Here is a 27,405-nt window from a genome sequence, read left to right as displayed (position 1 = left end):
TGACTGTTTCTGGCAGCAGAAATGGTCAATATGGAAGAATTATTAGTTTTTTTCACACCTTTAATTACTTACATACCTATGCAATTCGTGTCCTTTGTACTATTTTTTTTAAAGTGAGAAAATATTACTCTATATATCTTAGTATGAAGAAAAAATCGTGATTTTATTGGTTACTTTTGTCTGTATATTTTGCGTTGCATTTTTATTTATTTGAGATGTATGATCAGGGCTGCACAGCACCATTTGTAATACAAAGGTAGCATAAGTGCTTTCTAAGTAGTTTTTGGCCTTTAATAGTCACTGCAAGCTCTCTTTGTCTTTTTTTTTTTTTTGAGTGGTAATAATTGTACTGAAATACTTTGCTGTGTAAATACAGTGAGGATTTATTTTCCTCATGTGTTATTTCACACCTTGAATTTCATCAAATGTTTTGTTTTGTTGTCCAGTAAACTAAGTTTACAAAAGTACTTTGTGAGGGAGCTTGAAAAATCCATGTGTGCTACATTAGCTGTTCCATTTATCCACACACTACTGCCATTCTCTCAGAATGCTGGTATCTACAAGGCACTACTTCCCTAGTATCTTATTTAGCCTCAAGTGTAGTAACTTACACTTTGTTGCTATTATTACCTGTTTGCCAGGTCAGGACACTGAATGTGTCTGTTGTTTGGGCCCTTAGATGGTACCTGCAGTGGAAATTGGTCATTTCAGGCCCTCTGCACTACATCAGTGGCAATGACGTCCCACACCACAGTTAGTAGTTGAGCAGTTCTGGTTTTCAGTGCTTTGTAACTCTTGGGTTCATACATTCATATCCTGTTGATTTACTAGTGATTTTCTAGACTTGTTGTAAAGCCCCTTTTCCTGAGTCTCGGACACAGGTCTTTACATACATCCTATCATGACAAGCATTTGGGGAACTTTTTTGTCTCCTCTGCAGTGAATGCTACGGTCAATTTCTGCCTTACTTTTTGGTACTGGCCTTTAGCATCCCTTCTTGGGGTTGTATGTGCAGCTTACTTGTTTACAAGCCCTTTTGGTTATTTAGCTGCCTGATTTCTTTTAATAAAATAAAAAGTATTTCAAGTATTAGCTTTATGCCTTTTACAAGCTGCTTTTCAAAATACCTTTGCCTATTTTATTGGGGTTTTATGTTCATCTTTTGCTGGAGTTCTGTTGTCTTCATCTTATAGCTTGGTTTTCTAAATACCATCTTTTCCTTCTGATGATTTCAGTGTTATTATTTTGAAAGCTCTGTTTAACCACAGCTTGATTTTTGGGAACTGAAGTGAGATGTGTGGTGAGCAGTATCCTTAAGGAAGTTTCATTAATTAACATTTTGTGATTTCTGTTAAGAACTTTCTTGTTTATTAGTCTGAGTTCAGTTTTTCAAGGAGGAAAAAAAATATGCAGTGAAAAAAAAGAATGTGACAAAGAATAGAGTAAGTGATACAAAGAGGTAGGTCATTTTCCAGCTTTTTTCAGCTGAAGTAATCTTAGGGTGTGGTGATCCAGGAGTCTAAACTGATCTAAAATGGGACTGCAACAATCCTGACCTCAGCTTTCTGATCCCTTCCCCATTCCTGTGAGCACATTCATGGAATGTGAGCTGCCTGGAAGCTAATCTCTTTGTTTAGTTGGTTTTGTGGTTTGTTTTTTTTTTCCCTTTTTTGGGGGGGGGGTGGTTTTGGTTTGGTTTTTTTTCAGTAAAGTGTGTATTTTCTCTTTTATTCTGGAGCAGCTCACAGTGTGACTGTCCAAGCACCTGCCTCTTTGGTGGGTGGAAGTGGTTGAGTTCCAGGTGAGGGGTGAAGGCAGGGTGGTATCCAGCTCAGTTTGTCTTTAGGTATACTCTTTTTAATTATGTTGACATCAGGATTAATTTCTAGAGAAGTGGGACTCTACTAGTCAATACAGTGACTGATACTGTAGTTTGACCCCTGAAAAATTAATGTCAGCTCTTTCAAAATTTTTCTCTTTGTTTTTCTCTGAAGATAACCTTTTATAGCTAAAAAATATTTATGCTGTTTGTCTTGAAGTTCAGGCATATCTGAATGGTAGAAGAGCTTAACGTACTTGAATACCAGTGCAAATATTCACCTTGGGTGTTGAATAGGTGAGTAGGTCACTGAATATATCTCAAGAACTGCTTGAATCTCTATTATGATACAGTGGTACGAGTTGTGTGCTGCCACTCAGCAGCATGTATCCAGGATTACCCCCAAGGGAGTCTGGATGTAAAATGTGTCTTACTCTACTGTTACCTCTTTTGAATGAGAACCTTTTGTCAGAAGCTAGGCAGAGAACTAAAATAAGATAGTTGTTCCTATGCTGGTCAGATGATATTCTTTGAATCACTCACTGGGGGTCTTTTCCTACCTGCCAAACTGGACTAATAAAATCTGAGGCAGGTAACCTGATTTTTGCCCTTTTTTTCTCCACACGGCAGAAATACCACACAGAATTCAGAACAATTGTTTTGAGCTGGAGAAATGACCTGTTACAAATGGTTCAGAGCAAACCTACCTAATGCACATCAGAAGACTGGGATTTAGAAGTTGTTGAGTGAAAAAGCAAATGTTAGTGGTGTTGATGAATAAACTAGGGGAGCGAAGTCATACAGAGGGCAGTATAAATTGATTTACAGACAGTTTTGAATTCTTCTTTGCACTTGGTTTGACAAAATGCAGGAAGTCCAGGAATGTAACTGGCTGCCATAGAGTTAAAGGATTGGAAGTTTAGCTCAGTGTCAAGAATGTGCAGTGAGATAATAAGTAACAGAAATCTTTATGCAAGATTAAATTTTGTCCTGCTGGACTGAAGCTTCTGTTGAAGACTAAGGCCAGACCTTAGGTGAGGGTCAAATTATTCGTTTCTGTACTGTCATCTGCCTTTTTGTTACAGTTTCTTACCCCATTTGGACATCCTTTGAAGCAAGATGACTGTTTTAGAGGAAAGTGGTTTTGCAGTTTGTCCCCAAATGCTGAAGGTTGAGAGTGTTTCTCACCATGCATCACATGGTGGAGAATTCAAGGACACAATCCCACAGCACGTGATCCCTGCCCAGGATGTGGTGGGATTATTTCAAAATCATTGCAGGAATTTGTTGATGCAGTGTCTTTGTCTCTGTATAAAAACAGCAAATGCCTGGTGTAGACATGGCCTTATTGAATGCAAATTATCAGTGTTATTTTTGTGTTGTGGATTAGCAGTCTTTTCCATGAAGTTACTTAATATCAAGGTTTTTAAGTACTTTTCTTACGTTTGTTTTAATTTGTTCATATGAATCTCTCAATGTTTCCATTTCCAACTGAAAAAAGTGATTGAACTTTAATTTCTGAGAGAAGTGCTCAAGGTCAACAAAAAGAAGAATGTCAGTGCTACATTAAATGCTAATTAATAAGAATTACTGTTAACTATTGCAAGATTTTTGTAATGGGAACATAATTCAGTGCTCAGCATGAGTTTGGTTTTCAGTAGTGCCAATTTGTTCTGACCTTTAAGCAGACAAAAAGTAAAATTCCTGTTTGCATTTTAGATTTGGGGTGGTTTCGTTTTTCCCCCACTGTAGAAACTGACAACTTCACTGCTGCTGTACATTGCTGATAGCAGCAGTGACTCATCTCAGTTTCGTGCTTCTGCCACTCTGGAATTTTTGTGTGCATGTGCAGAAGCCCCAGCGTGGATTTCTGCTCCGTGGCTGGAAGGGCCAAGCGAGGCAGCACAGCCAGCCATACTCTTAACACTCTGGCACGCTGACATTACATTAGGATTTAATAGAGTGTTTAGTAGTCGGCAGAGATTTGTCTTTGAGATAGAAGTTAAATATAAACTTCTGTTGTAAAGAGGTTGATTTCCCCACTCCCAGCTTTTTTATGAACTGTTGGAGTCGAAGTTTGCCTGTTTGCCAGGCTGATGATGGAAAGTCCTTTGCTGTGAAACCAAGAGCCAGGTTTCTTTAACAAAGAGCAGTTTATCCTGCTGTCCTTTTCTATGATTTTCATGTGCAGCACATGAACTTGCTTGTTTTGGGGATGTCCTGCAACCCTCTCGATGGTTATAAAGGTTTTCCTGATGTCTTCCTTCTATTCTTGCAGATACATGTGATTGCACTGCCCATCTTTTTGTCACTTGTGCCCTGCTTCTCTTCACAATATCCATCCCTGTCTTCCTGTGCTGCTTTAATGTGCATTATTTATACTTTTCTTTCCTCCTTGATATTTGCATTTTTAACCTATGTAGGTGCATGGACTGGGAGATGGGAAGGCATGGGGGCTCTGTTATGGAGACACCTACAGCTGCCACCCAGTAGATGTTGATCCATAATTACTGAGGTGTTGAAGAAGAGAATAGTATCCCTTGATTTCTTTTCTCACCTTTTCAGGTTGTTACTGAAATGGTGAAGTTCTGTGTTTCAGTACTTGTGATGTGCCTCGAATTTTGGAAGTTTGTGTGTGAATGAGTCCAAAGTTGTATCCACAAGGAGAAGAAATACAGTCAGAAGTGAAGGGGTTGGTCCTACATGTGTAGTCTGAACAGTGATTAGTGTTGACCTAGAATCAACTGCACTCAAACTTATTTTGTGACACAGCAGGATTTTGTGATGTGGTGTCGTTGCACAGCAGTGAGGCTTGCAGTTTTTTGGGAGCCAGACAGATGATCTGTTTCCAGAGAACACTGCATGCTGTGACTGGGCAGTTCCTTTCTGGAAGATGTATGAGAGCATGTGATTTGGGGGTGGGTCGTGTTGGGGTTTTTTGAGCATTGAGTCATATGATGCTGTTCTGGTGTACGAAGGAATGGCTGCATTGCCCTTGTTTCGCTTTGATTATGAGGATGTTAATTCAGTAGACTTCCTTATTTCTTATAACGTCCATATTTGGCAGGATATTGCATTTTTTTTTTCCTTCAAAAAGTGGTCTGTTGTCATTAATAGGACAGACTGTGTTATTAAGTAGTATAAGTTTTGTTCCTCACTGGTCCTTATTTAAGAAGTGATTAGTGAAGGAAATAATATGCAAGGTTGGAAGTGTGTGAAGTAACATGTAGGAGCCATTGTGGGTATTCAGCTGTATTCAAAACCACCAGAAACATCAACTTAACTATGTACAGCTTCTGCTAAACAGAATTTGCACCCTTAAGGAAATATTCCCACTGCCCAGAAACAGATGTTTATTTTACTGTGGGGGAAAAAACCTTGCAGTAGTGTACAGGTGCAGCTACATGAGCAAGTTTTTCCTGAGATGAGCTGAAGGGTATTTAGTAAGCTGTTAGTTTTCCATGATATCCATCACTGGCATGTCTGAATGTGTGATAAGGAGAGAGGAGTTGCCCCGTGTAACTGCAGAAGTGCACTGTGGAGTAGCTGGTGGACAGTAAAGCAGCAGCATCCCTGCCCTCTCAGCACAAGGGCTGGGTAACTGTACCCCGAGGCTGCTAACTAACTGAATTCGGGCACCTTGTTTTCTCACGTGGTTTAACAAGTTTGGTGCAGCTGGGATCAAGTGAAAAACATGCCTTCTAAAACATTCAGCAGTGCTGCCGTGCCTGGCCATTCCTACTAACAGGTTTGTCCAGAAATGTGCTCAAACAGAGTGTAAACCTTTATCTTGTTATGGTTTATTAGAATGCTAACATGTATTTAGTTCTTGCTTTGAACTTGTTTCTCACACGAGTTCTTCTGTTTACATGTTTTTGATGAGCAAAATAGCAAGCCACTCTTCAGTGGAAACAAGTAAACATAATTTATCTAAACTGTTAAAAGCATGGGCTGTTTTGTGTGGGATAAGTGTTTCAATTCACTTTGTGTTGTGCCTTTGGTAATGGCTCTGTGCCAGATGTGCTGGAGAAAGATGTAACAGCACGTGCAAGGAGCTATTACAGAACAGCTTTCCCATAGATGAACCTCCTCAATGCATCCTCTCTTCATCAGCTGTCTCCTAAAAGCAACATAAGCCGTTCAGAGAAGGTACCACAAACAGTCAGGCATGACTGTATCACCTCCTGCCTGGCACAGGCCGTTTGTGTGCCCAGTTGAAATATGAATATATTTGCTGCAGCCAAACGATCCTGCTGTATTGCAGCCAGTGAGCGGCTGTTTCCACAAACACAAGGGCAGCTGTTTTGTGTGGGGTGATGGAGACCTGCTTTAGCTCTTGTGGTTCAGGTTGGAAAGACTCCAGTGTTTCCTGGTCAAAATTCTGACTGAGACTCTGAATTATATTTCAAATTACTTCATTTGGTTACTTTAAGTAAAATACTTTAATGTACTAAGAAGAGCACATAAAATTAAACAGTAACAGTAAAGAATATGGAGCCCTTCAACTATTCAGTCACTCCTCAGCTGAATCAGAAAAATAATTACTAGTCAACTGCTTGTAAGCTTTTGATAGGTTTGGATACCCATTGGAAGCCAGCTTGAGATCAGAACTCAGTTGTAGTTGATGAGTGCCACATGAAATACAGCTTGGAGCCCTTTTTTCGGTTTGGAGATGACAATGATTTAACAGTCCCACTGCAAAATCCTCCCTGATGGTGTTTGCAGTGCTTGTTCTAGGACTGTTCCATGTAGGCTTGTCTTCCCATTCCAGTGCCTTTGACAGAAAACTTATTTCTGCTTTTATTCCCTTTGGGATCATGGGAGAAATAAATGCAACCATTCCTGCAAACCCCACTGATTATCTAGTGGTAATTTTTAAATCACAAAAGGGTTTTTTTGTTTTTTGTTTTTTTTAATATTGGATCTTGAGCTTTAGGTAGGGACATTTTCTTTCATGGGATAATTTTGAAGAGAGTTTTAAAAAATATTAATTATATCGTCTGGATTAAAACTTCATGCTTCTAGATAAGCTTAACCTTTCCATAAATAATGCAGTGCAAAAGAATGCTTACGAAATGGTTGACTTGCCACATTTACTTTTTGGTTTCCAGGCAATAGATGGGGCATGAGATCATGGGAATTTACTGTTGTGGTTATGAAAGCCAAGCTGGCTGGAGAAGGGTGACATTGGTATTTGAATTGCTAGCTGAGCACTGAAAGAGAAACTTCTCTTGAAATGTATGCAGTGGCCTCCAACTCGGGGAGCTAGGCTGTTGCCCACTGCATTCTTGAGCTCTTCGGTGCTGGAGCAGTTTATGGAAAGATACTTTCCTGTGTTAAGCCTCAAAGTCTGGTGCCAGGAGACTTTTAGCCCAGAAACAAGGTGGAAAAAAAAAGAGGGAAGAGTTGGTGAGTTCAAAGCTGGGGGTAGAGGAGGATCACTGCTGTGGATTTCTTCTCAAGAGCTTTGGGATATTGTTTTTGTCACTGATGTTCCTTCCCTGTCTTTCTTACAAACCCAAGATCTGTATGTTCTTGGGAGGTTTCCCCTCCAGGAAAGAAAGTACAATGAGGTGAAGGCTGGTGACAGTAAATAAATAAATACTTGGCATATCAGGATCCAATTAAGGTGTTCCCTAAAAAGAAAGGAATGAAGGAGGGTATGAAAGGGAAGGAACTGCAAATAAGTGTTTTGGGAAGATCTGAGTCAGGTCAGGGCTGTTGAAGCCCACGGGAAATGACTCTTGGACAATAATGAAGATAATGAGGAACGAATCCCAGAAAGATCTTTAAACTTGAATAAAAAGTCAAGTATATGCTCTCTCTGGCTCCCATCCACAGGCTGCTGTACAGTTGGACTCTGTACAGCTCTGTGTTTTGTTTAAAATAATGACACTTCATCTTTTATTTTCAATAAGCCATGGCCATGAATTCATTTTCACAGTATGAACATTTTTCAGAAAAATTTTGATTTGAGTGTATTACCAGTGTATTTTTTCCATGTCTGTCTGATACCGTAATTAGTTAACAGATTATGTGTGGGAGCAGAATGTTTTAAGCCTCTACTTATGTTGTAAGTAAAACAAAAAGCAAACAAATTTAGGAAGGGTAAGAGGAAATATGAACAAGTGCACTCTTGTTTCAGGGTTACAGGAACTGGGAGTGCCTTGTGTTTCATTTGTTATTTCAATAGAATCATCTTACTCATCTTCATGAATTTTTAGGTCTTGTTCTTACTACCCTTCCTGTGTCTCCGTGAGGCATTTCCAGAAGGGTGTTTGTGTATATTCAGGTGGAGCAGGACTTGTCTACCAAATAAAAAAACCTGGTATTTTTAGCAGACTTCTCAGTTCTCTTGCCATGAAACTGAGGCATTTTGTCTGGCCATAGTGGCGACTGCGTCTTGCTCTTTGAAAGGCATGGCTTTCCCTTGGTTCTGCTCTGTACTTCAAAGGCAGAGGTGGAAAAGGACAGTAGTGTTTTGTAGCTGGGGTTGTGCCTCTCGGGCAGACCTTGTGCTTGGCAAGCCCCTGAACAGTGTGGCAGTGGTACCACACCTCTTGTTTCATGCCTCACGTACCATACACTTGGTCTGTATCACAAACCCATGTTTGATATCCTGTATATCAACATTCACTTTAATTGAGGGGTCAGCTTTAGCTGAGGGTGGTGAGAGAATCTGGAGTTTGATTAAAAGAATTCAGAACTAGACAGTTTGATGAGGAGATTTTTTCAGAATTGATTTCCCTGCCTGTTCCTACCCCCATCCTGTGTAGTTCTGGATGAGGGCAGGTGCCAGACCAAAAGCAATTAATTAGAACAGACTTTTTAAACATAAAGGGCTGTTTTGAGAGGGTTTAGGTTTTTGCTCACTGCGTGGCTCTAGTGAACCAGCTCTGCAGCACATGGTAAGCTGAGTGAAGGCCCTGACTGGCATGCAGCAGTGGGGCACATAAGGAAAAAGTCCCCACAACAGAAAGGAGGATGATGGAAACTTGTCTTTGCATACAACCCGAAACACACGATTGCAGGTGCTCTCGACCTCTGGGCTGTAAACAGAAATCAGGAAATCGCAACTGCACTGCCCTTCCTGTGTTGCTTAAGAGCCGGGGAGGAGCAGTCAGGGAGGGAGAGCCTGGGAACTGCTGCTCAGTGGCTCCTGCTGCCCAAGAAAGTGGCAGTGTCTCCTGTCCCTCACTCTGCAGAGTGGCTCTGGTGCAGGGCCAGGAGGGCTGTGAGGGTCATCTTTGCTTCTGTGGTTTCCTCACTTCAGTGTACACAAGCACACGTGTGTCTGTACACTGATGGTTCATTCTCCCCACCCACTCCCTCACAAAAGGAAAAGCAAGATGCTTCCCTTGCCCTGATCAGTGCATGTGTTCTTAAAGCTTTCCTGGGCTTTGGAGGCTTGGATTTGGGGATAAATGATGGCACTGAGTGTCAGGTTTAAAAAAACCATATTATTTCAAGAGCCATATTCATCTAGATTTCAAGTTGGCAATCTTGGTTTGTTGCACAAGAGCCAGTAAAACAGCTTATTAGTGGTGCTGCTTACTTAAAAGTCCAATAAAACACATGAGGTGGCTTTGCTGAGGGGTGTAAGCTAGTGACCAGAGGTCTGAAGGAATGCCATCTTCCTTAACAAAAAACCACTTTGGGAGCTGTCAGGTCTGGTTTAGAAGCATAGCTGGAAATGGAGAGGAAAGAAACGGAATTTTTTAAATAAAAAATGTCTGGATGAGCCCTTCTGTCTCTTGTAAAACACATCTGAATCCTCAGTTGGTGCAGTGGAAAGAGTGAACACTTCTGGCTAAAAAGGAAAAGAGCAATGTGGGAATAAGAGCCTCTGGATTAAGGCTGTAAACAGCAACTGAATCTATCAGTGGAAACCAATGTGGTTGTTGGGTGTGTCACTTGGTGATGGGTGCTCCAGGGAAGGAAGAGTGTGGATGGTGCTTTGGTGAAGAAATGCCATACGAAGCAGCAGGAAGCTTTATCTTTATCGGCAGGAGCCAAACATTGTTGGCGGTTGTCATTGTGCACTTGTTAATGGTGGAAACATCGGCAGAATATTGACCTGAATTTGTAATTTGTGTACTGCTCCCATAGGAATTCAGGCATTTAGTCTCCTTTCTCTGAACAAGTTTTCATGCTGGGAGTAGGAAAAGGAGTTTTGCATGATGATAAGGTATTGAAAAACCAGGGTATCTCACATGAGTTGCTGTGTTAGTTCTGATTGATTGTGTTATGCAGATACCTGTTTTCTGGCTACTGTTAGGCAGAAAGGTAGTACATGCAGTCCCAATCCGCGATTAATTTGGCATAATTAATTAATCTCCTAGGTAAAACTATTTTCTTCCTCAGACTCATCAGGGGATTCTTATAAATTAGGTCTCAAAAAGCCAATCAGAGACGTGGATTTAATTAAAAAGAATTTATTAATTAAAAAGCAAGCAGGTATCAGCCAGGGATGAGCAGGTGTGGAGAGTAAATCACCCCAGAGAAGTAGGGACACTCTCCCCCATTTAGTTTCTGAGGGGCAGCCAGGGAGGGCATTAGATCTGCATTGCTGTGGCAGTAAAAATGATGAGTTGGTTGCTCAGAAATTGTAGAAAAAGTGAACCAAACTCTTTGTCTCTCTTAGATTGTCTTGTCTCACTCTATGATTTCAACTTCCTATGCAAAATGGACCTTTACGGAAATGTACAATAGTTATCCTAATGTTTGAGCAAACTGTGGTCTTGCTGTTGAAACAGGAGGCTCTGATTTGCTCTTTTTTTTAATGTGTGCGTTTGGAAAGAAAGTATTTTGAAATAAAAACTTTCTTTGTTGGTCTTCCAGACACAGTTGAGTCCATGCTTTCAGACTACGACATCCTCTCTCAGTCTAGCATCCAGCAACACTCCCTGAGGAAGAGGGACCTCCAGCCTGAGACACACGTAGAGAGGCTCTTAAGTTTTTCAGCCCTGCAAAGGTAATTAAATCATCAGGAATGAAATGGCATAATATTTTCCTTCAGTTTGTGATGAATAATGCACAGTTTCAAACCCAGAAATAGTTGTCTTGGTTTCTGTCATGACTGGCCAGTTCAAGGTTAGTGATCTGCATGGTTATATGCAGACTTCAGAGAGGCTCAGAGGAAAGGGGAAAATAAGTTATGTTTTGTTGCTCTGATGGCTGAAGTGACAGTGATTTACGATTTCTTTTGCTTTATTCTTAGGTTTAGTTTCATGTAGATTACTTCCACTGATTGTGTTGGTTCCCACTTATAGCTCATCTGGCAATGTTGTCTTACTTCTTGACTGTCCTCTGGTTCTTGAAAATCTCAGCCTTCAGTCTGGGAAGTCTCTGTGGTGTGTTGCCCAAGAGATTTACTGTATTTATTTTCAAGGAGGTTTAATCCTTTTCCTACTGACTCTAAATGGCCCATTAAATAAAATACTTATGTCTATATTTTGTTTGTTTTGGTTTTGGGGTTTTTTTTTTGTTTTTTTGTTTGTTTGCTTGTTTTTGTTATAAGATGGGAAATAAAAGCTCAGGTGAAAGGGGAAGGAGAAGGAAGGAGGCTTGAGGATTGCAAGGATTGTATTTTGAGAGTCAGAAAAGTGCCTTGCAGGTATTTTAGTGCTGAAATTGTAAATCTGAAATGGGAAGCAGGGTGAGAATAACACTTTTTGTTAACAAATGTAGATAGATTTTTGTTCATCTGACATCTTTTGTCTTCTGTATTCTCATGTGTCTTCCCCTGTGTCATCTACAGCTATCATGCAAGTTAGGCATACCTTTTGAATCTCTGGATGTTTCAAAGGGCAATTTTTAAGTTTGGAGGGGCAATTATAAAAGGTTGATGGGATGAGATGTCTGCCTGTCCCTGTTTTGCACTGCCTTGTGCACCCTGGCTTTATGGTGAGATTGCAATACTACCAGTGATGATTATAGAATAATTGCAGAGGAGCATGCCAAAAATCTGTGACCCAAAGTCCACATAAACCAAGAGCCCACGAGGCTTCTTCCAGGGAAGGTTATCTGCTTACTTCTTGGGATAGTGTTTAGTTTTTGTGACAAAATATTGTAAAAAATGTACAGATTTCAGATTTCTGTTTATTGTCTTCTGCGTCTATTGTGTCAGAAAATAAGAACTTTAAGATAATTTAATTTAAAACAGATTACAAAACTTCTTCATCTGAATTTTTAAAAAAATATTTACCAGTGACTGGTTTTGCTTGACTGCAAATGGAGAAGGCACATCATGAGCCAACTTTGACTGTTTTGGATTTTGGGGGTTATTTTTATTTTTTTATTAAACAACTGTAACTCTAAAATATTTACAGTTATCAATTACCCAGTATATGTTTTTGTAGCCTGATTATCAGAATTAATGCTTTTTAACTTCTTTTGGACCCTCAGTAAAATGGAGATTGAATGTATCTGTTATGTGTATACTTTCCTTAAGAATAAATTTAAGTAAATTCTTTTACAGGCACTTTAAATTATACTTAACTGCAACTGCTGAACACTTTTCAGAAAAATTTCAAGCATTAATTGTGGATGGGGAAGGCAAGGAAAAGGAGTATCGTGTTCAATGGCAAGACTTTTTCACCGGACATGTTGTTGGTTAGTATGAAGTAGACTATGGGTCAATGCTGAGAAACCACAGCTTTGCTCAAGTCTCTTGGGCAGAGTAAATGGTGTATTTCCCTCATTTTCATCAGATACAGTTAGGATGAAGAAATAAATGTAATTCTTATCCCTTTAGGTTTTCTGGTTTTGTTTTTGTGGTGTGTTTGGGGATTTTTTTTAGGTTTGGTGGGTGGTAGGGTTTATTTGAGCTATTGCATCAAGGTCCTAAGATAGGACTCTTGTGTTTAGTTTGGCAGAACACAAAGGTATAATTTACTTAAGCGGCGGCTTGCAAATTATTATTTTTTTAAATGCTGATGGTAGCTTTAATTCCAGCTGGAATGTAGGTCTTGAATGTTCCTTGCCCCAGAACACAAAGCTGAGGTAGAGGTGATGCAGTGATGCCCAGACTGTTCAATTAAAAGAGTTAAAGATAGTTTTTTGCAGCTTACTTTTCTGTGAAGAAAGATACCATGCCTCACTTTCATGCAGTACTAGTGCTTCTGCTAAGCTGTTTTGATTTCTGTGTTGCCTTTGTGATGTGGTGAGTCTTTTCCACTGGAATGCAGGCTGACTGACGCCATGAAACTGCTGTCTGATAGTAGTGAGATGCACACTGCGTTTGTTGACAGAAATATTGTGTGTCCCATTACTAATCCCCAGAGCCATCTCAACACTTTCTGCAAAATTGTCTGTTAAATCTGTGTCTTGTTGACTATGACTGTTGGGAAGTTAAGACTTGGGGGAAGTGCTGATTAATTTCTTTTTTCTTTAAATTGAACAATACAGATACTGAGGAAGGTAATTTGTCATGAAGTTTAGAAACAATTAAAAACTCCCAACAAACAGATGAATTAATTTAATTCTTCCATGCTTATGTTAAAGGAGAGCATAATTCCAAGGTTGTGGCACATATTGGGGATGAAGATTTTACAGTGCGAATCAATACTGATGGAGAAGAATACAATATTGAGGTATGCTTTGCTGTGGAAAACTCTATCCAGACAACCACCTTCTTTTCCTGTGGGTGTTTCTCTTTCTAGTTAGTTGTGATGACACTTCTGTAGCTCAAACTAGATTTGGTAGGGGTGTTTGTTTTGGGGTGAGTAGGGAGGAGGGAGAGAAATACTAAACCAATTTGGCTTGCAAATGTTGACTTTTATTAGTGAGTGACATTCTGTGACAGTTAAATGTTTTAGATACATCAGGGAGAAGGTATGTTTTAAACAAGAAAGGGTTTTAGAAACAGAAATGGATAATTAGTGATGATCATGACCTCTAACAAACTGTGGCAATCTAAACAGAGTCGATGTCTGTGAAGCCTTTTAAAACTTTGGCTTTGTTATGTCTTGGAAGTTTTCCCATTCTTAGAGCTTCATTTGAAAATCTGATATTTTATCTGAAAATCTGGTATTTTTCCATACTCCCTTGTTTTTCACCATTTTCATTGCTTGTGTTATTTTGAACTCTTGGTTAAAAAAAACATATTCAACAAATGTATAATTAGAGACTGTCTAATGAGTTGTTCAGTGCAGTATATTCCCAGACACAAGCAGTATTAGAATGGCTGAATAACAGTAATTATGGCTGAGTGTTATATGGATATTGTAATTGTCTCCAAACCCAAGGATATGCAGAATTATGGGTAGACCTGAGAAATCTAGGCATGTTAAAGTATAAAAATGTGATCAAAATGCCCAAATCACTGTAGTTGTGTTTTATGTTAAGAACACAGAGTAGCTGTTTGATTGTGGTGTGAAGCATTTTCGTGTCTGTGGTCCAGAGCAGTGTACATGTGCCTTGGCTTTCCAGGCAGCCAAGCCCCTGCTCCTGGCTGGCTGTGCCTGTGCAGCTGAGGGCAGGCAATGGTGTGCAGCCTCTGACTTGTTGATGTCCCCAGGTCAGCTTTGGCCACTAATCAGCCCTGGATGAGATGATTGCTGTGCTCAGTCAGAGAGGGAGCATGCCTGAGTCTACTCCCCAAAGGTAGCACGGGCAAAGCTGCCCTTTCCTGCCTTTTTTTTCCATGGTAGTTGTGTACCATTTAGAAAGGCTGTGGGCTTTTGTGTAAACCACTGTTGCCCACACACCTTGCCTTAGTGTGTGAAACTGTTTTGTGCTGCAAACCATAGCCACCCTGCTGTGGCTGCTGGCATGGCACAACCTTCATGTTTTGGGACCTTTTTGCTGTGAACTGAAAGCAGAGTGTGTAAATAATGGCTGGCTGAAGTTGCAAGGGCACTGCCTGAGGGCCAGAGGAGACCCAGGGCTATGTGCACTGTATTGTGGATGTAGGCAGTCTGTGCTGCTTGGCTTTGGCCAAAGAACTGACTCTTTCCGTGCTGTATTTGGTGGTGTTGCTGTAGCATTAGAATTCAGATTCTAACAGGACTTGTCAGTAAAGTAAAAAGATGGATTGTATGCATTTGCTATGGGAATTGGTGTCTTTCCTTGAGATTTCATGGTTTTCTTTGGTTTTGGAGAAATTTTCATGCTTATGAGTGACTTGGGTAGCTACTGAACATCGAAGGTCCCACATTCTGCTGTGTGTTTAAAAGCTCTCTGTTACCTGTCACCTCCTGTGCTTCTGGTCAGTGCATTTGTTAGCACAGTTAAGGATCTCCTTGTGGCTCCTTGCTGTTACAGAGGGGAGCAGAGGAACTTGAGACGCCTCCTCACCTTGCTCGTATTCTGGAGGGGAAGAAAAATTGTGTCTCCTATGGCCTTATCAGGTGGCTGCCACTACTTTGTTAAGATGCTGTTAGGCTTTTGGATTCCCATGTAGGATCAGAGAGTTGAATTCTGTTGGCTTTCTTGGGGATGTCATTTTATCAGTAGATTTGTTGCTGTAGGTGAAGTGCATTTGTGTGTGTACACAGAAAGTTGTGGAGATTTGATGGTACATACATAAAGTTTTGTACTTATTTAGACTTTGCATTTACTGTGTACCTGACTTCTTCTTGTCCTCTCAGCCACTGTGGAGATTTGTAGATGATGTGGAAGATGAAAGACTACTAGTCTACAGATCTGAAGATATCAAGGATTTCTCAAGATTGCAGTCCCCCAAAGTGTGTGGTTATTTAAAGCTGAATGAAGATGAACTGTTGCCAAAAGGACTGGAAGACAGGAAGCAAAATGAAGGTGAGTGTTCATACCTTGGGAGAGCAGCATCTTTGAAATGAATTAGCTCTTTAAATTCACTGTCGGGATGAGTAGGTAGCACTCCTCCTCATGCCTATTAAAACAACTTTGTACTTCTGGGCACTGTGCAGCAGGTTCTGTTTGGCCTCTGTGGTCACTCAAGGAATCCATCCTGAGCTATGGTGGGGTTTTGACAGTTTTTGGTCCCTCTTTCCTCTGTCCTTTGCTGTGTCAGCAGAAGTTGGGGTAATGACTAGGAACAGGAGGAGGAGAGGTGTTATATGGCTGCAGTGATGGCCATGAAAGCTTTATAGGTAAATCTGATGAATAACTCAGTTTCACTGCTTACAGTAAATTTGAGGACTGTTAGGAAGAAAATATTTAAAAATAGTTATTAAATAAAAAAAGCTCCAAACGAAACATCCCCATTCTCCTCCCAGAAGCCCACTCACACTCACATTCATGTTTAAATAAGGACAATAGACTCAGCAGTGGTAGTAGCATTGAGTGTTTCTTTTGTTTGAAATATTTTAGCAAGCACCCATCGGAAGAAAAGAACCATTCCAGAGAACTCCAAAAATACGTGCAAGATGTTGGTAGTGGCAGACCATCGTTTTTTCAAGTACATGGGCCGTGGGGAAGAGAGCACCACTATAAACTATTTGGTAAGTGAAAAATTTGCCAGATTTGCCCTGTTAAAATTTGCCAGAATAGGTGCAGGAAAACACAGTGATACGAAGTTAAAACAACATACAGCTTTATATTACGTCTGTACACACAGCTTTTACCCAGGAAAGTGCTAAATCATGCTTTAAAAATATTTTATAATGAAAATAATATAGTTCAGTAGTCTTCAAATTTCACTTATTAGCAAATTCCTTCCTTTAATGTACTTCTGTTGGTTATGCCATTTTCTCTTTTCCCAGTCAGAGCTCTAGAGTCTCCTGGATTTTGAAATCCACTGTAAATGATTTGAGCATCTTTAAAGTTCTACCATGTTTCATGAGAGGTTAAAGGAACTCATATATTTTATTTTCCAAATTCTTTCAGGATTCTCTGTACAAAACAATAAAATTAGAAGCAGGCCCAGTAAACAATTTGGTTGTACATGGGTGTTACGGGTTAACCCCAGTAGGTTGCTCAGCCTCAGACAGCCACTTGCTCCCTCCTTACAGATGAGATGGGAAGAGAATCAGAAGGGTAAAGGTGGGACAACTTGTAGGCTGAGACAGAAACAGTTTAATAGCAAAAGCTGTTCACAGCAGCAAAGCAAAACAAGGGAATTAATTCACTGCTTCCCATCATCAAGCAGGTGTTCAGCCATCCTCAGGAAATCAGGGCTCCATTGTGTGTACCAATTACCAAGTGACCCAGGCAAAACGCTAGGGTTGTTGGTCTGACAGGTTTTTGTGAACTAGAACAAGGCCTAGCCACAGCCTTTCAGCAGAACTGGCGAGTATGGGGGTTTGGGGACTGGAGACAAAACCAAATGAAAAGAAGTTTGGAGCCTGTTGTTTGTCAAAAGTCTCTTTCTGAGCTTGACTCTTTGAAATGCTAATCACTCTGTCCCACATTTGCTGGCTTTTTGACCTTTCTGTCCCCAGAAATGTTTATATATTCTCCAGGTAAGGGGCCCTCATTTGGTGTGTTTGCAGAGGTGCTCTTATCTCAGCATCTGACATGTGCTGAGGCTGACCCCTCTTGTGTTTCCTGGGTAGATGGGTACTATTAACAACACAGTGATTGGAAAACTAAAGCATAAACTATTATTGAGTGGCTCTGAATGTTACTTCTCATTCTCAGCAAGTTTGGTGGTTTATATTTAGTAGAAGGTGGTTTTTTTTTTTTAAGAGAACAGCTTGAAAAGGGAGGTATTGATTGTGAGCACTGACAAGAGACTTTCTGGAACTTTGTGCTTGAACCATAATGAGGTAAATAATAGGTTTTTGGCTGGGTGAAGGAAGCAAGCCTGGGGGGTCAGTTAAACTAGTTAAGCACTTTGCTAAAACAAAGCAGTAAAAACAGCTCCTTCCCCTGCCCTTCCCCTCAAAAAAATCTGGAAAATCAGTGTTTGAACAAAGTGTTTCCCAAAATGTCTTGTTCTTAATATTATTGCTCTTCCACTGCACAAAAAAAGTGATAAATGGAAAAAATTGTGCTACTATTTATGGTGGAAAATTTTCAAGTATATTGGATAATACTGATCCAAAACCAACAGTACTTGGATCCAGGGAGTTTGCCTGTTACCTTGTATGAGGTTCAGTTTTAATTCAACCGACTGTTTGCAAGTGTGTTGCAGTTTCTGTTTCACTACATGGAAGCTCGACTGAGTAACTTGTTTCTCTCTTCTGCACAGATTGAATTGATAGACAGAGTAGATGACATCTACCGAAACACTTCCTGGGATGATGGAACCTTCAACGGGTACGGCATACAGATAGAGCAGGTATTCACTGGACTCTGCAGAGGGCTTCCAAGTTAAAGAAAGATGGTTTAGATAGCAGGTTTTCTGATTATTTTGTTCGGGTTAGAGGTAAAATAATAAAATCCTACAATATTAACTTCAGCCAGGAACACTCTGACATAGCATCTTGCCAGTGGTAGCATTAATGATCTAACACATGGTGCCCATTTTCAGTTCCTTGCAGTGTTTGAGATGTGAATTTTCAGGGAGAATATTTCCAGACTTATTCTTAATTCAAAAGTACTTTTTTCTGGAATACGAGCAAGTTTTGTTTCTGTCAGACATACTCATGCATTTGTTTCATACTTCTGTCTGTGGCTACTGCTTGACTTGCAAAGCCTGAGTGGGCTTGAAACACAGGTGAAAACACGCAAATCTTGCCTGAAGAGCTTTGATGACTCCATTAGACATCATGGTAGTGTAGAGGCTGGTGTATGGACACATGGAATGTAGTGACTTCAGCTTGTATGATGATGTCTTAGAGTTAATGCACAGAAATCTGGAAAAGGGTATTAAAACCAGGAGGAATCCATCAGATCAGCATACTGCAAGAGTTGTGGTGTGGGACATGGTACAAGCCAGCTGCCCCTTTGCTGGGAAAAGGTCTGCAGGAACAAGGAAGGAGCATTAATAGGGCAGGGAGGAGGTAGAGAACATGATGAACTAATTCTGGGTTACTAGGAAAGTTGCAGTAAGTAAAAAACACCTTTTGGTTAGCTAGAACTTTTAAATTATTTGGGGTTATTTGTACCGGTTGTATTTGTTTTTCTAACAAAATCTGTTATTTTGTTTGTTAGAACAAATTTTGTCCTAACAAAATCTGTTGCTCTGTATTTGTTTCTCTTGGGGTTTTTCTAAAAGTAAAATTAATCTCAAAACAGAATTTTACAGTGAAAACTTCTGATGTTACTCTGTAAAAGGGTTACTTACAATGTAGTTATGATTTAGCAGAGGTTGGAAAGTTAATACTAGAATCACGCTGAGTCTGAATTTTTCTCCTTACAGATCTATTGAGATGTTTAAAATTACATCAAAACCTTTTCTGTAGCTATAAAATTGACCAAAATTCCTCTTCACTATTGTTGCCCTTTTGAAATGTAGATTATCATCCACAATGAGCCAAATGCTGTAAAACCTGGAGAAAAACATTACAATATGGCAAGAAGTTACCCAGATGATAAGAAAGATGCGTGGGATGTGAAAATGCTGCTAGAGGTAGGTTGTAACCCTTGAAAAATCATACCCCTTACAGAGAATTACTCAGTCATATGGCTGCTCTTTAGTAATGGGTGAAAGTCCTCTGCTCCTTCTGCATGATGTGTAAATGTCACACACAGTCAAACCAGCTGCTGTACCCTGTAGCCTGTGGTAAAGGGCTCCCTTGCATAATTACAGAGCAGACATCAGTTAGTCTTATTAATGTGGTCTGAGTCAGAAAGGCAATCCTCATGTGTCTGGCCCTGAGACTGGCTGCCTTGTAACCTTCATCAAGTTATTGTACTTGGCTTTGCCCTCCCTCTGAAAAGGGAAAATGAATAGACAAGTTATTGAATGAACATGTACAGTGTATTTGGACACTAGATTAATTTCCTGCAGCTCTCTAGGACAGCTAAACAGCTGCTGTTTTCTGACTTAACCAGATTTGGGGAGTACCTGTCTGGCACATTGGATAAATGTTCTTATCTTAGACTTCTAACATGCATTGTAAACTGTCTAACAGAGATTTGACCCCTTTTTTTTTTTTAAAGCAATTTAGCTTTGATATTGCTGAGAAAGCAGCTCATGTGTGCCTTGCTCATCTCTTCACGTATCAAGATTTTGACATGGGAACACTTGGACTGGCTTATGTTGGCTCTCCCAGACCTAACAGCCATGGTGGCATTTGTCCCAAAGGCAAGGCTTCTTTTTCTTTTGTCCCAGTTGTGGTTTGGAAGCTAGTTTTTGTTATTTAATTCTTTTCTCCAACTTCGATGGAGAATGTTGGGTTATTTGCATAGACTCTAGTAGTTGTTTTTTCACATAGAAGGGATGGCCTCTTTTGGCTGGAGCTGGAAAAAGAGGAAAGGATAAAAGTCACTAAACAAAGTCACTAAGCTATGTGGTGTGAACAAGCTGTATAGAAAAAACCCAGTTCTAAGGGCTGCTTTGTGTGGGTGAATCCTGCGGCGGTTCTGGAATGACAGATGCTGTCTCTTGGAAATTTCTGCTGGTTTTGCCTTTACTGCAATACATGAGCTGTTGGAGCTGTGCTTGAAAGATTCCCAGCTCCAAAAACTGGCAAGAGGCAGGGTCTCACTAGTGAGCCTGTGAGAACAGTAAAGCTGTTTATTTCCCCAGACAAGGATCCCTCTCTCCCCAAAAGTACCCTGAAGCCCAAGAAGAAAGTTTTTCAATTTTAATTTGTTTATTTCTCACTTCTATAGCTTATTACAGTCAAATTGCAAAGAAGGATATCTATCTGAACAGTGGCTTGACCAGCACCAAGAACTATGGGAAGACCATTCTCACAAAGGTAAGAGAGTATCCTCCTCGTACATGTGTGTGTGCTGGTGATGTGTGCCATGGGACTGTGACAAGCGTCTGTGCTCTCTCAGAAATGAGCTGCTGGCTTTCTATTTGAGTCAGATCCCTGGGGACAAGTATGTAGATCACAAACCAAAAATCACCTTCTCTGTTGTAGCTGACAAGGGGAGTCAGGACTGAATGGAATTGAAGATTTATTTTACTGTGAAACAGGAGTGAGGAAACAGCTAGTGTCTCATAGGAGCTGTAGTTTGCTAGATATAACAGGTTTTTGATGTCTAAATATGAATTTAAATGTAGTTTCCTTTAACAAAAAAATCCTCAAACAACAAAACTCTAACAAAACAAATCCTCAAACAGAACAAGTAGGCAAAATAGAAGGTTTAGTTTGAGCTTTTTAATGAAATTCCTGCACCTGATTTTTGTGTGTCCTGAGTAACTAGTGCAGAGAACAGTGTAATACACAGGGCTTATTAATGCTAATACTAAGTTTAATGTAAGTTGATGCTTTCTGGACTTTTTTCCATAATTTATGAGACAGTAAATACACAAAAGGCCTGAATATGAGCTTTGTCTCACTTGTAAAGACACCAGAGCAGTGCCTATATCTGCATCCATGAAATCTTTGCAGTTGGGCATATTTCGCTTTTGCTGACTTCTGCTGGCTTCTCAGCTGCGCTTTTCTGTAGCATGATTATAGTAGGAATTTTTAATTGATGCGTGGGCTAAAACTTGGCACAGAAACTGTCAAGAAGATAGGAGAAATAGACAGTAAAGCTTTGTGTTAGAGGGATGTTGACAGAGAGCTCTAGCTGTTGCCACGCTATTTGCATTTGTTGTTCAGTCTCCAGACTGGAGTTCTGCCTTGGATTACAAAGCAAGTTGAGTTTTCTGTCTTCCCAGTGGCAGGCAGGCTCAAGGCTTGGGATGATGGTTCACAGTGGTTTCACAGGGAAAGTGCCACATGGTGTCCACTTGGGTTTAAAAAAAACAACAAAACAACCTTCTTAAAACTCTTCTCCAAATGAAACACAGTGAAGCATAGAAGGGATGCCTGGGCAGCTCTCCTGTCTCTGGCTCCCACATTAGCCATGCTTAGACACAGACCAGGGCAGCTCATGGCAGTGTTTGGTGCTTCCTGTGCCCACACAGCAGCTGCAGTGATGTTTCCTCTCCAGAGCTGCCTGGTCTCCTTGTGGTTACCTTTATTTCTGTGTGAGTTTAATTTGTGGTTGTCACCTTGTGAGCTTGACACCATCTGCAGGGGAAGGTGCCGTGGGAGGTGCACAGCGAGCAGAGCCGGTTTGGGATCCTCAGCACAGACAGGCCTGTCTTGCATAAATGGTGTTGGAAATCCATCCCTGTTGGGCCACAATTGTAGGTGTCTTTCCTAGAAATCATTCAATAGCAGAGTTCATTCAGCACTCCTAATGTCATCATCCATTTAGAAGAAATAATTCTAATGGCAAGATATGTTAAACAAGAGATTGAGTAATTGTAGTAGCTGGTGTTTGGATTGGGTTTTGTTTTGACTTTTTATGCCTTCCAGCTGCTTAAAAGCAAATTTTTATATTTTAGGCATCTGCATTGCCTTGAAAACAAGCTTGAATTGGTATTCTAGGACAGGCTTTTGCCTTTAACAGTGATTTAATGTTCAGATCTAGTCCTTGAACTTGACTTTGAAAAGGACTGCAATTTTATTTACCTTCATTTCTCCACTTCTGAAAATAGAAAAATTTTCACAGGAAATTCCCAACCATCTTGGTGTATCATAGTGTCCCGGGTTAATGATAAGACTCTCTCCTCCGAGAGCGAAGGGCCCCGACACCCCCTCCCCCACCCACAACAGAACTTCTTAGATGGAAGTGAAGAAAAAACTATTTATTTAACAAAACTACGCAGAGTGCCCTGCAAGGCACAGGGGAAGGGGAAAAAACAAGGTGAAAGGCAGTTATTTAACCTGATTAAAAAGTCTTTTTCTCAGACGCAGCTCCTCTCCTCCTCGCCCCCCACCCGGGGCCGGGTGGAGCTCCCTGGAGAGCTCTGCTGTCTTCTGGCCCTCCTGGGTCTCCGGGTGGCAAAGCAGATCGAAGAGAAGGGGTCCGAACGAGGAAAAAAGAAGAAGAATGGAAAAAACGGGAACAGAGCTCACTCCGACCCCCGTCCAGCACGCAGTCTCTGCCGGGCGACGAATCTTCTCCCGGAGCGAGGCTTGGAGAAAATGTTTTCAAAACAACCCGCGTTTCTCTCTGCGGCTGGGTGCAGTTAAAGAGACAGGACCACACATTTTTACACTTTTTTTTCTTTCTTGGGCATATAAGCCAACGATAGGGGATAAAGGATTATCATATCATCAATCCAAGACACATAGTATGCTGGTGGCTTGGAAGTAGCTGGGATCTTCTGTCCTTTACTGCTCAGACTAATTTTTTTCAACATTGTTTTTCCATGTTCAAAAAAGGAGGCTGACCTGGTTACAACACATGAACTTGGACATAACTTTGGAGCAGAGCATGATCCTGACAGTCTGCCAGAGTGTGCCCCCACTGAAGACCAGGGTGGGAAGTATGTCATGTATCCTATTGCTGTCAGTGGGGATCATGAAAACAACAAGGTATGGTTGTTTAGTTTTCCATCAACACAAAAGTATCTGCTATGGTCAGTGACCCTTTGCATGGCAAATCTATTTAGTTAATGATTCCTGTAGTTTGAAACCATCAGAATGTAATGGATTAGCCATAAGAAAACATTTGCATGCAGTTGGGTTCTCTGCAAGATAAGCTTATCTTTGGAATCTGGGTTTCACTGGAGTTCATGGCATGTCAAGGTGCAGTTTAATTAGCTGTTTGCAAATAGCTGTGGCCATCTGCTGCTACAAGCAAGTCATCAGCAAGAGTCCAGTCCAGGACCTTCAGTACCACACAGCATTGGGGTGGTCCATAGCTGTTGGAGAGGGGCTGCCAGGCGCCACAGCTATGGTGGAAGCTTGCCCTGGCAGTGTGGAGTTGGCCTTGTGCCTGTCCTACAGATGAGAAACCCAGATTATCAGGGGATGATTGGTCTGCAGTCTGGGCTGACCTGTGTGTGGCTCATGCCTTGGCTCGTGCCTTGGCTCGTGCCCAGCTCCACTGCCCAGAGGCAGTGTAGTCTGTGCCTCTTGCTGCAGCTTCACATCCCATTCTTGGGCCACTGAAGCCCTGAAGCTGTGGGAGGGCTGGAGCTGTCTCTGAGCCAGACTGTGCTGGGGAGTCCCTGCAGTGTGTAGCAGTGTCCATTATGGACCCAAATCTTACTTTCCCATCTTAAAATGTTTCCAAGGTCTCAAACTGTGTAGAGGGAATAATTGCTTTCTGGGATGCCTGAACTCAGAGGCATAGGGAGGTTGTGGCCCTATTGATGCCAGTTGTTGACAGAAGGGTGCACTCAGTGCTGCTCTTTTCCCCTGTGACTCTCCAGATGTTCTCAAGCTGCAGCAAAAAATCCATCCATAGGACCATAGAGATCAAGGCCCAGGAGTGCTTCAAAGAGCGCAACAACAAAGTATGTGGGAACTCCAGAGTGGATGAAGGAGAGGAATGTGATCCTGGCCTCTTGTACCAACTGGCTGATCCCTGCTGCTCTGCAGATTGTAAACTGAAAGATGGTGCCAAGTGCAGGTAAGGGGAAATGAGCTGCAGCTTCTCTTTACGCGGGAGAAAATGATGGGCTGGGCTGAAAACTCTTCAAGCCACCTGCAGCATCCCAGGCCTCTTTCGTGGCTTTAAGGCTAAACAGGTGAGCTCATGACAGTAAAAGATTTCATGAAAGGATTCTGTGTGCACACATTAATTTTTATAGCATTCTGTTTTCCTGAGAAGTGTCAAGAGGCACAGGCTTGAAAATTATTATTGTGTTGCCATTGTTATTACTATTATTAGGCAAACTTAGGCAATCAAAAAGCATTAAAAATTTCCTGTGAAAACTTCCTGTGCAAATACAATTTTTGTTTGTATTGGAAGGTGGCTTTTTACACTGGTACATACTGGTATTTCCAGACTGCTGCAAAATATGTTTGAGCAGACAATACAGTGAGTGCTCTAAATGACTCCCCTTTCTCTTGTTGCTTTTTTGGATGTTCATGGCCCTGTTGCAATGCAGTGTCCAATCTGTTTGTTCATAGTTCAGCCCTACACCATGTAACAGAGAGCTTGTGCAGCTCCTGTTGTTCAGCAAGAAAATCCATCAGTTTTAATGAGTGTTTTTATACTAAGGGCCTTCTTGCATTAGGTGAGAACAATGAAAATAAAGACAGTGCAGAATACAAAGTAGGAAACCTTCAGGACAAACAGAAGGGGGAGAAATGTTTGGGGAAGGAAAGGGTGAAAGATCTTCTCCTAAGTTGCACAGCAAGTGACAAGAGGAGGATCCAAGTGCCTTGAATAAATACAAGGGTCACTGTGTTGTCTCTCAATATGTTGCTCTTTCTGTATTTTACCTTCAGTACATGAAGAGTGAGTGGGTGTGTAGAAAGGTGGTTTTGGGAGAGGGCAGACAGGGCAAGGGTTGAATCAGTGAGTCAGTCTCCAAAAAGTAGCTTTTTTTTCCAAAACATTTTTTTTCTCTGGCTTTGTCGCCCTTGTACTTATTTTTAAAAAAGTAGGTTAATATGTATTTCTTTCATTTTAATCTTTCCGCAGTGACCGGAACAGTCCTTGCTGTAAAGGCTGCCAGTTTGAAAGTGCACAAAAGAAATGCCAAGAAGCCATAAATGCCACTTGTAAAGGAGAGTCTTTTTGCACTGGTAGGATGTGTTCTGTGCCCTGTATGTTAGCTAGCCAAGTGCTCCAGGCCCAGTGTCCTGTTCAACCTGCTTTCAGTCTAGTGCCCTTTAGTCATCCGGTACATGTAATTTTGGAGACCAGTTAAGCATCACAACATGCTCCTATAATGAGTTTCATTGTAATTCAGGAGTCACTTCATTGTGATTTATTGCCCAGAAGAACATAAAAAATGTTGCTTTTTGTTTGCCTTTTTCTTTTTTGTTTTTGTTTTTCTGTTGTTTTGCTTCTTTCCCTTAAAAGAAAAAAAAAAGCAAAACAGTGTGTGTAACTGGGAGGGGACAAGAATGTATTCTGCCATAGAAAGGGTGGAATTACTACAACTCTGCTTCACTTCCCCACTTGTTTACTTCCTTCTCATAATCCTACTTGGAGGCTGGGAGTCAAGTCAGAGTCTGTGCTTTGCTGAAGGAGGCTCCAGGGTCTGCATCTACTGCTTGGTTGCCAGTGCCACAATGCCTGAGCTGCTGAAAGCCTCCATAGCTTCTGCTGCCTCTCAGGGCAGCTGGCAGGCAGCATGCAGGTGAAAGCCAACAAGAAGCTATTGGAGTTTTCCTGGGATTAGTCTATATTTCCATTATTTTCCTTTTTTTCTTCTGCACACTTAGGTGCTCTGCCCTTTGCTCTAACACAGTCCTCCCACTCTGCTGACTTCCATCTGTAGGGAACAGCAGCGAGTGTCCCCCTCCAGGGAATGCTCCGGATGACACAGTCTGCGTGGACATGGGGAAGTGCAAGGATGGGGAGTGCGTCCCTTTCTGCGAGAGGGAGAAGAACCTGCGGTCGTGTGCGTGCAATGGTGGGTGACACAAAGTGAATTGAAACAGTAATGGGACTGAAATTTGTATTTCATCTCTGCTCCTTGCAGAGTGCTGGCTTCACTGTGGGCTGGCCTGTTGGAGGGCTGAATTTGTGGTTTCTGGAAAAGTTCAAACCGTTGGGTTTTGTCAACTGTTTTCTGTTTAGAAAGGGGATGTGAATGTCCTGTCTTCTGGTGGGCTGGGTTGAAGACCTTAAGATGAGACTTACGGTTTGACAGTCCAGCTAGAGGAGAGGACACTCTCCTACCTTCCAGCTCTGCCACAGATGGACAGAAGGGATTATAAGGAGATCCCAGCCAACCTCTGGATCCAGCATCTGGCAGAGGAGTAGTGGCCTCCAACAAGTGGTTGGAGAAAGATTTCAAAGTGATTAAAGTGCCTTAAGAACATAGAATCCCCTGCTAACCTGCCTGTCAAATACTCTGCCAGTGAGTTTTCCTGCTCCCTTGCTCTCCATATTGTCCCTTAAGTGTGGTAAAGCAGCAGGGAGTAGGACGAAAGCTTCACAGGGGCGACACAAGGAATTGCTGTGAGCCCTGCTGTTTGAGATGGAGGGCACAGCCAAGGAGAAAGGTGCCTAGAGGACTCAGAACCCAAGAAATATGTAAATTTGTCTTTTTGGATGTGTTCAGAACCTCTTCACTGGCCTGTTGATTCCTGCAGTGTTGGGGTACCATCTTGGAGTACTTGATCCCCCTGTACCCCCTAATACGTTGCACAGGGCATGTGATTAAGTTTTAGGCTTGATTGTCACTCCGTCCTACCTTCCCTGTGGGGAAGCTGGTGACGACCATGCTCAGCCAGGGGACATGTGGAATTGTGGGTTGCAGGTGACACTTTGTGCTTCTAAGGAATGAGTTTGCTGCTTTATTACAGAAACAGATAATTCCTGCAAGGTGTGCTGCCGGGACGAGCAGGACAGGTGCACGCCGTACGTGGATGCCAATGACCAGTTCCTGTTCCTGCGCAAAGGGAAGCCTTGCACTGTGGGTTTCTGTGACACAAATGTAAGTGTGCCCAGCTCTGCTCTGCTGCGTGTCTGAGTCCTCAGGGAGGAGAACTGTGCTGGGGAAGAGAAGCCAAAGCTTGAGCAGAGTAATGGGTTTGAAGTACCTCTTCACAGGGTAAATATCAAAGGGTGTTGGAGTTCTGCAGAGACCCATGCAAGGGGAAGCTGTTACCTTCTGCAGCTGCTCATTA

The 27,405-nt window shown here is 41.5% G+C and overlaps 1 protein-coding gene across 1 annotated transcript in view; it reads left to right on the top strand.

Annotated features, from left to right (window-relative positions):
- Positions 1-27,405, top strand: part of ADAM17 (ADAM metallopeptidase domain 17) — a 35,582-nt gene that overhangs the window by 1,757 nt on the left and 6,420 nt on the right. Inside the window, exons 2-15 of the mRNA XM_085056833.1 lie at positions 10,661-10,793; positions 12,300-12,433; positions 13,325-13,413; positions 15,412-15,580; positions 16,115-16,245; positions 17,937-18,026; positions 19,146-19,259; positions 19,793-19,937; positions 20,468-20,556; positions 23,029-23,181; positions 24,024-24,223; positions 25,244-25,347; positions 26,049-26,183; positions 27,082-27,212. Coding sequence (XP_084912959.1) covers positions 10,661-10,793; positions 12,300-12,433; positions 13,325-13,413; positions 15,412-15,580; positions 16,115-16,245; positions 17,937-18,026; positions 19,146-19,259; positions 19,793-19,937; positions 20,468-20,556; positions 23,029-23,181; positions 24,024-24,223; positions 25,244-25,347; positions 26,049-26,183; positions 27,082-27,212 — 1,817 coding nt within the window. The remainder of the gene's footprint in view (positions 1-10,660; positions 10,794-12,299; positions 12,434-13,324; positions 13,414-15,411; positions 15,581-16,114; positions 16,246-17,936; positions 18,027-19,145; positions 19,260-19,792; positions 19,938-20,467; positions 20,557-23,028; positions 23,182-24,023; positions 24,224-25,243; positions 25,348-26,048; positions 26,184-27,081; positions 27,213-27,405) is intronic.

Source organism: Lichenostomus cassidix, chromosome 3 (assembly GCF_008360975.1).
Source record: "Lichenostomus cassidix isolate B80296 chromosome 3, HeHo_3.0, whole genome shotgun sequence".
In the NCBI taxonomy this organism is placed as follows: domain Eukaryota; kingdom Metazoa; phylum Chordata; class Aves; order Passeriformes; family Meliphagidae; genus Lichenostomus; species Lichenostomus cassidix.
Note: the sequence above shows the minus strand (reverse complement) of the source record. Positions and strands in the feature narration are given on the sequence as shown.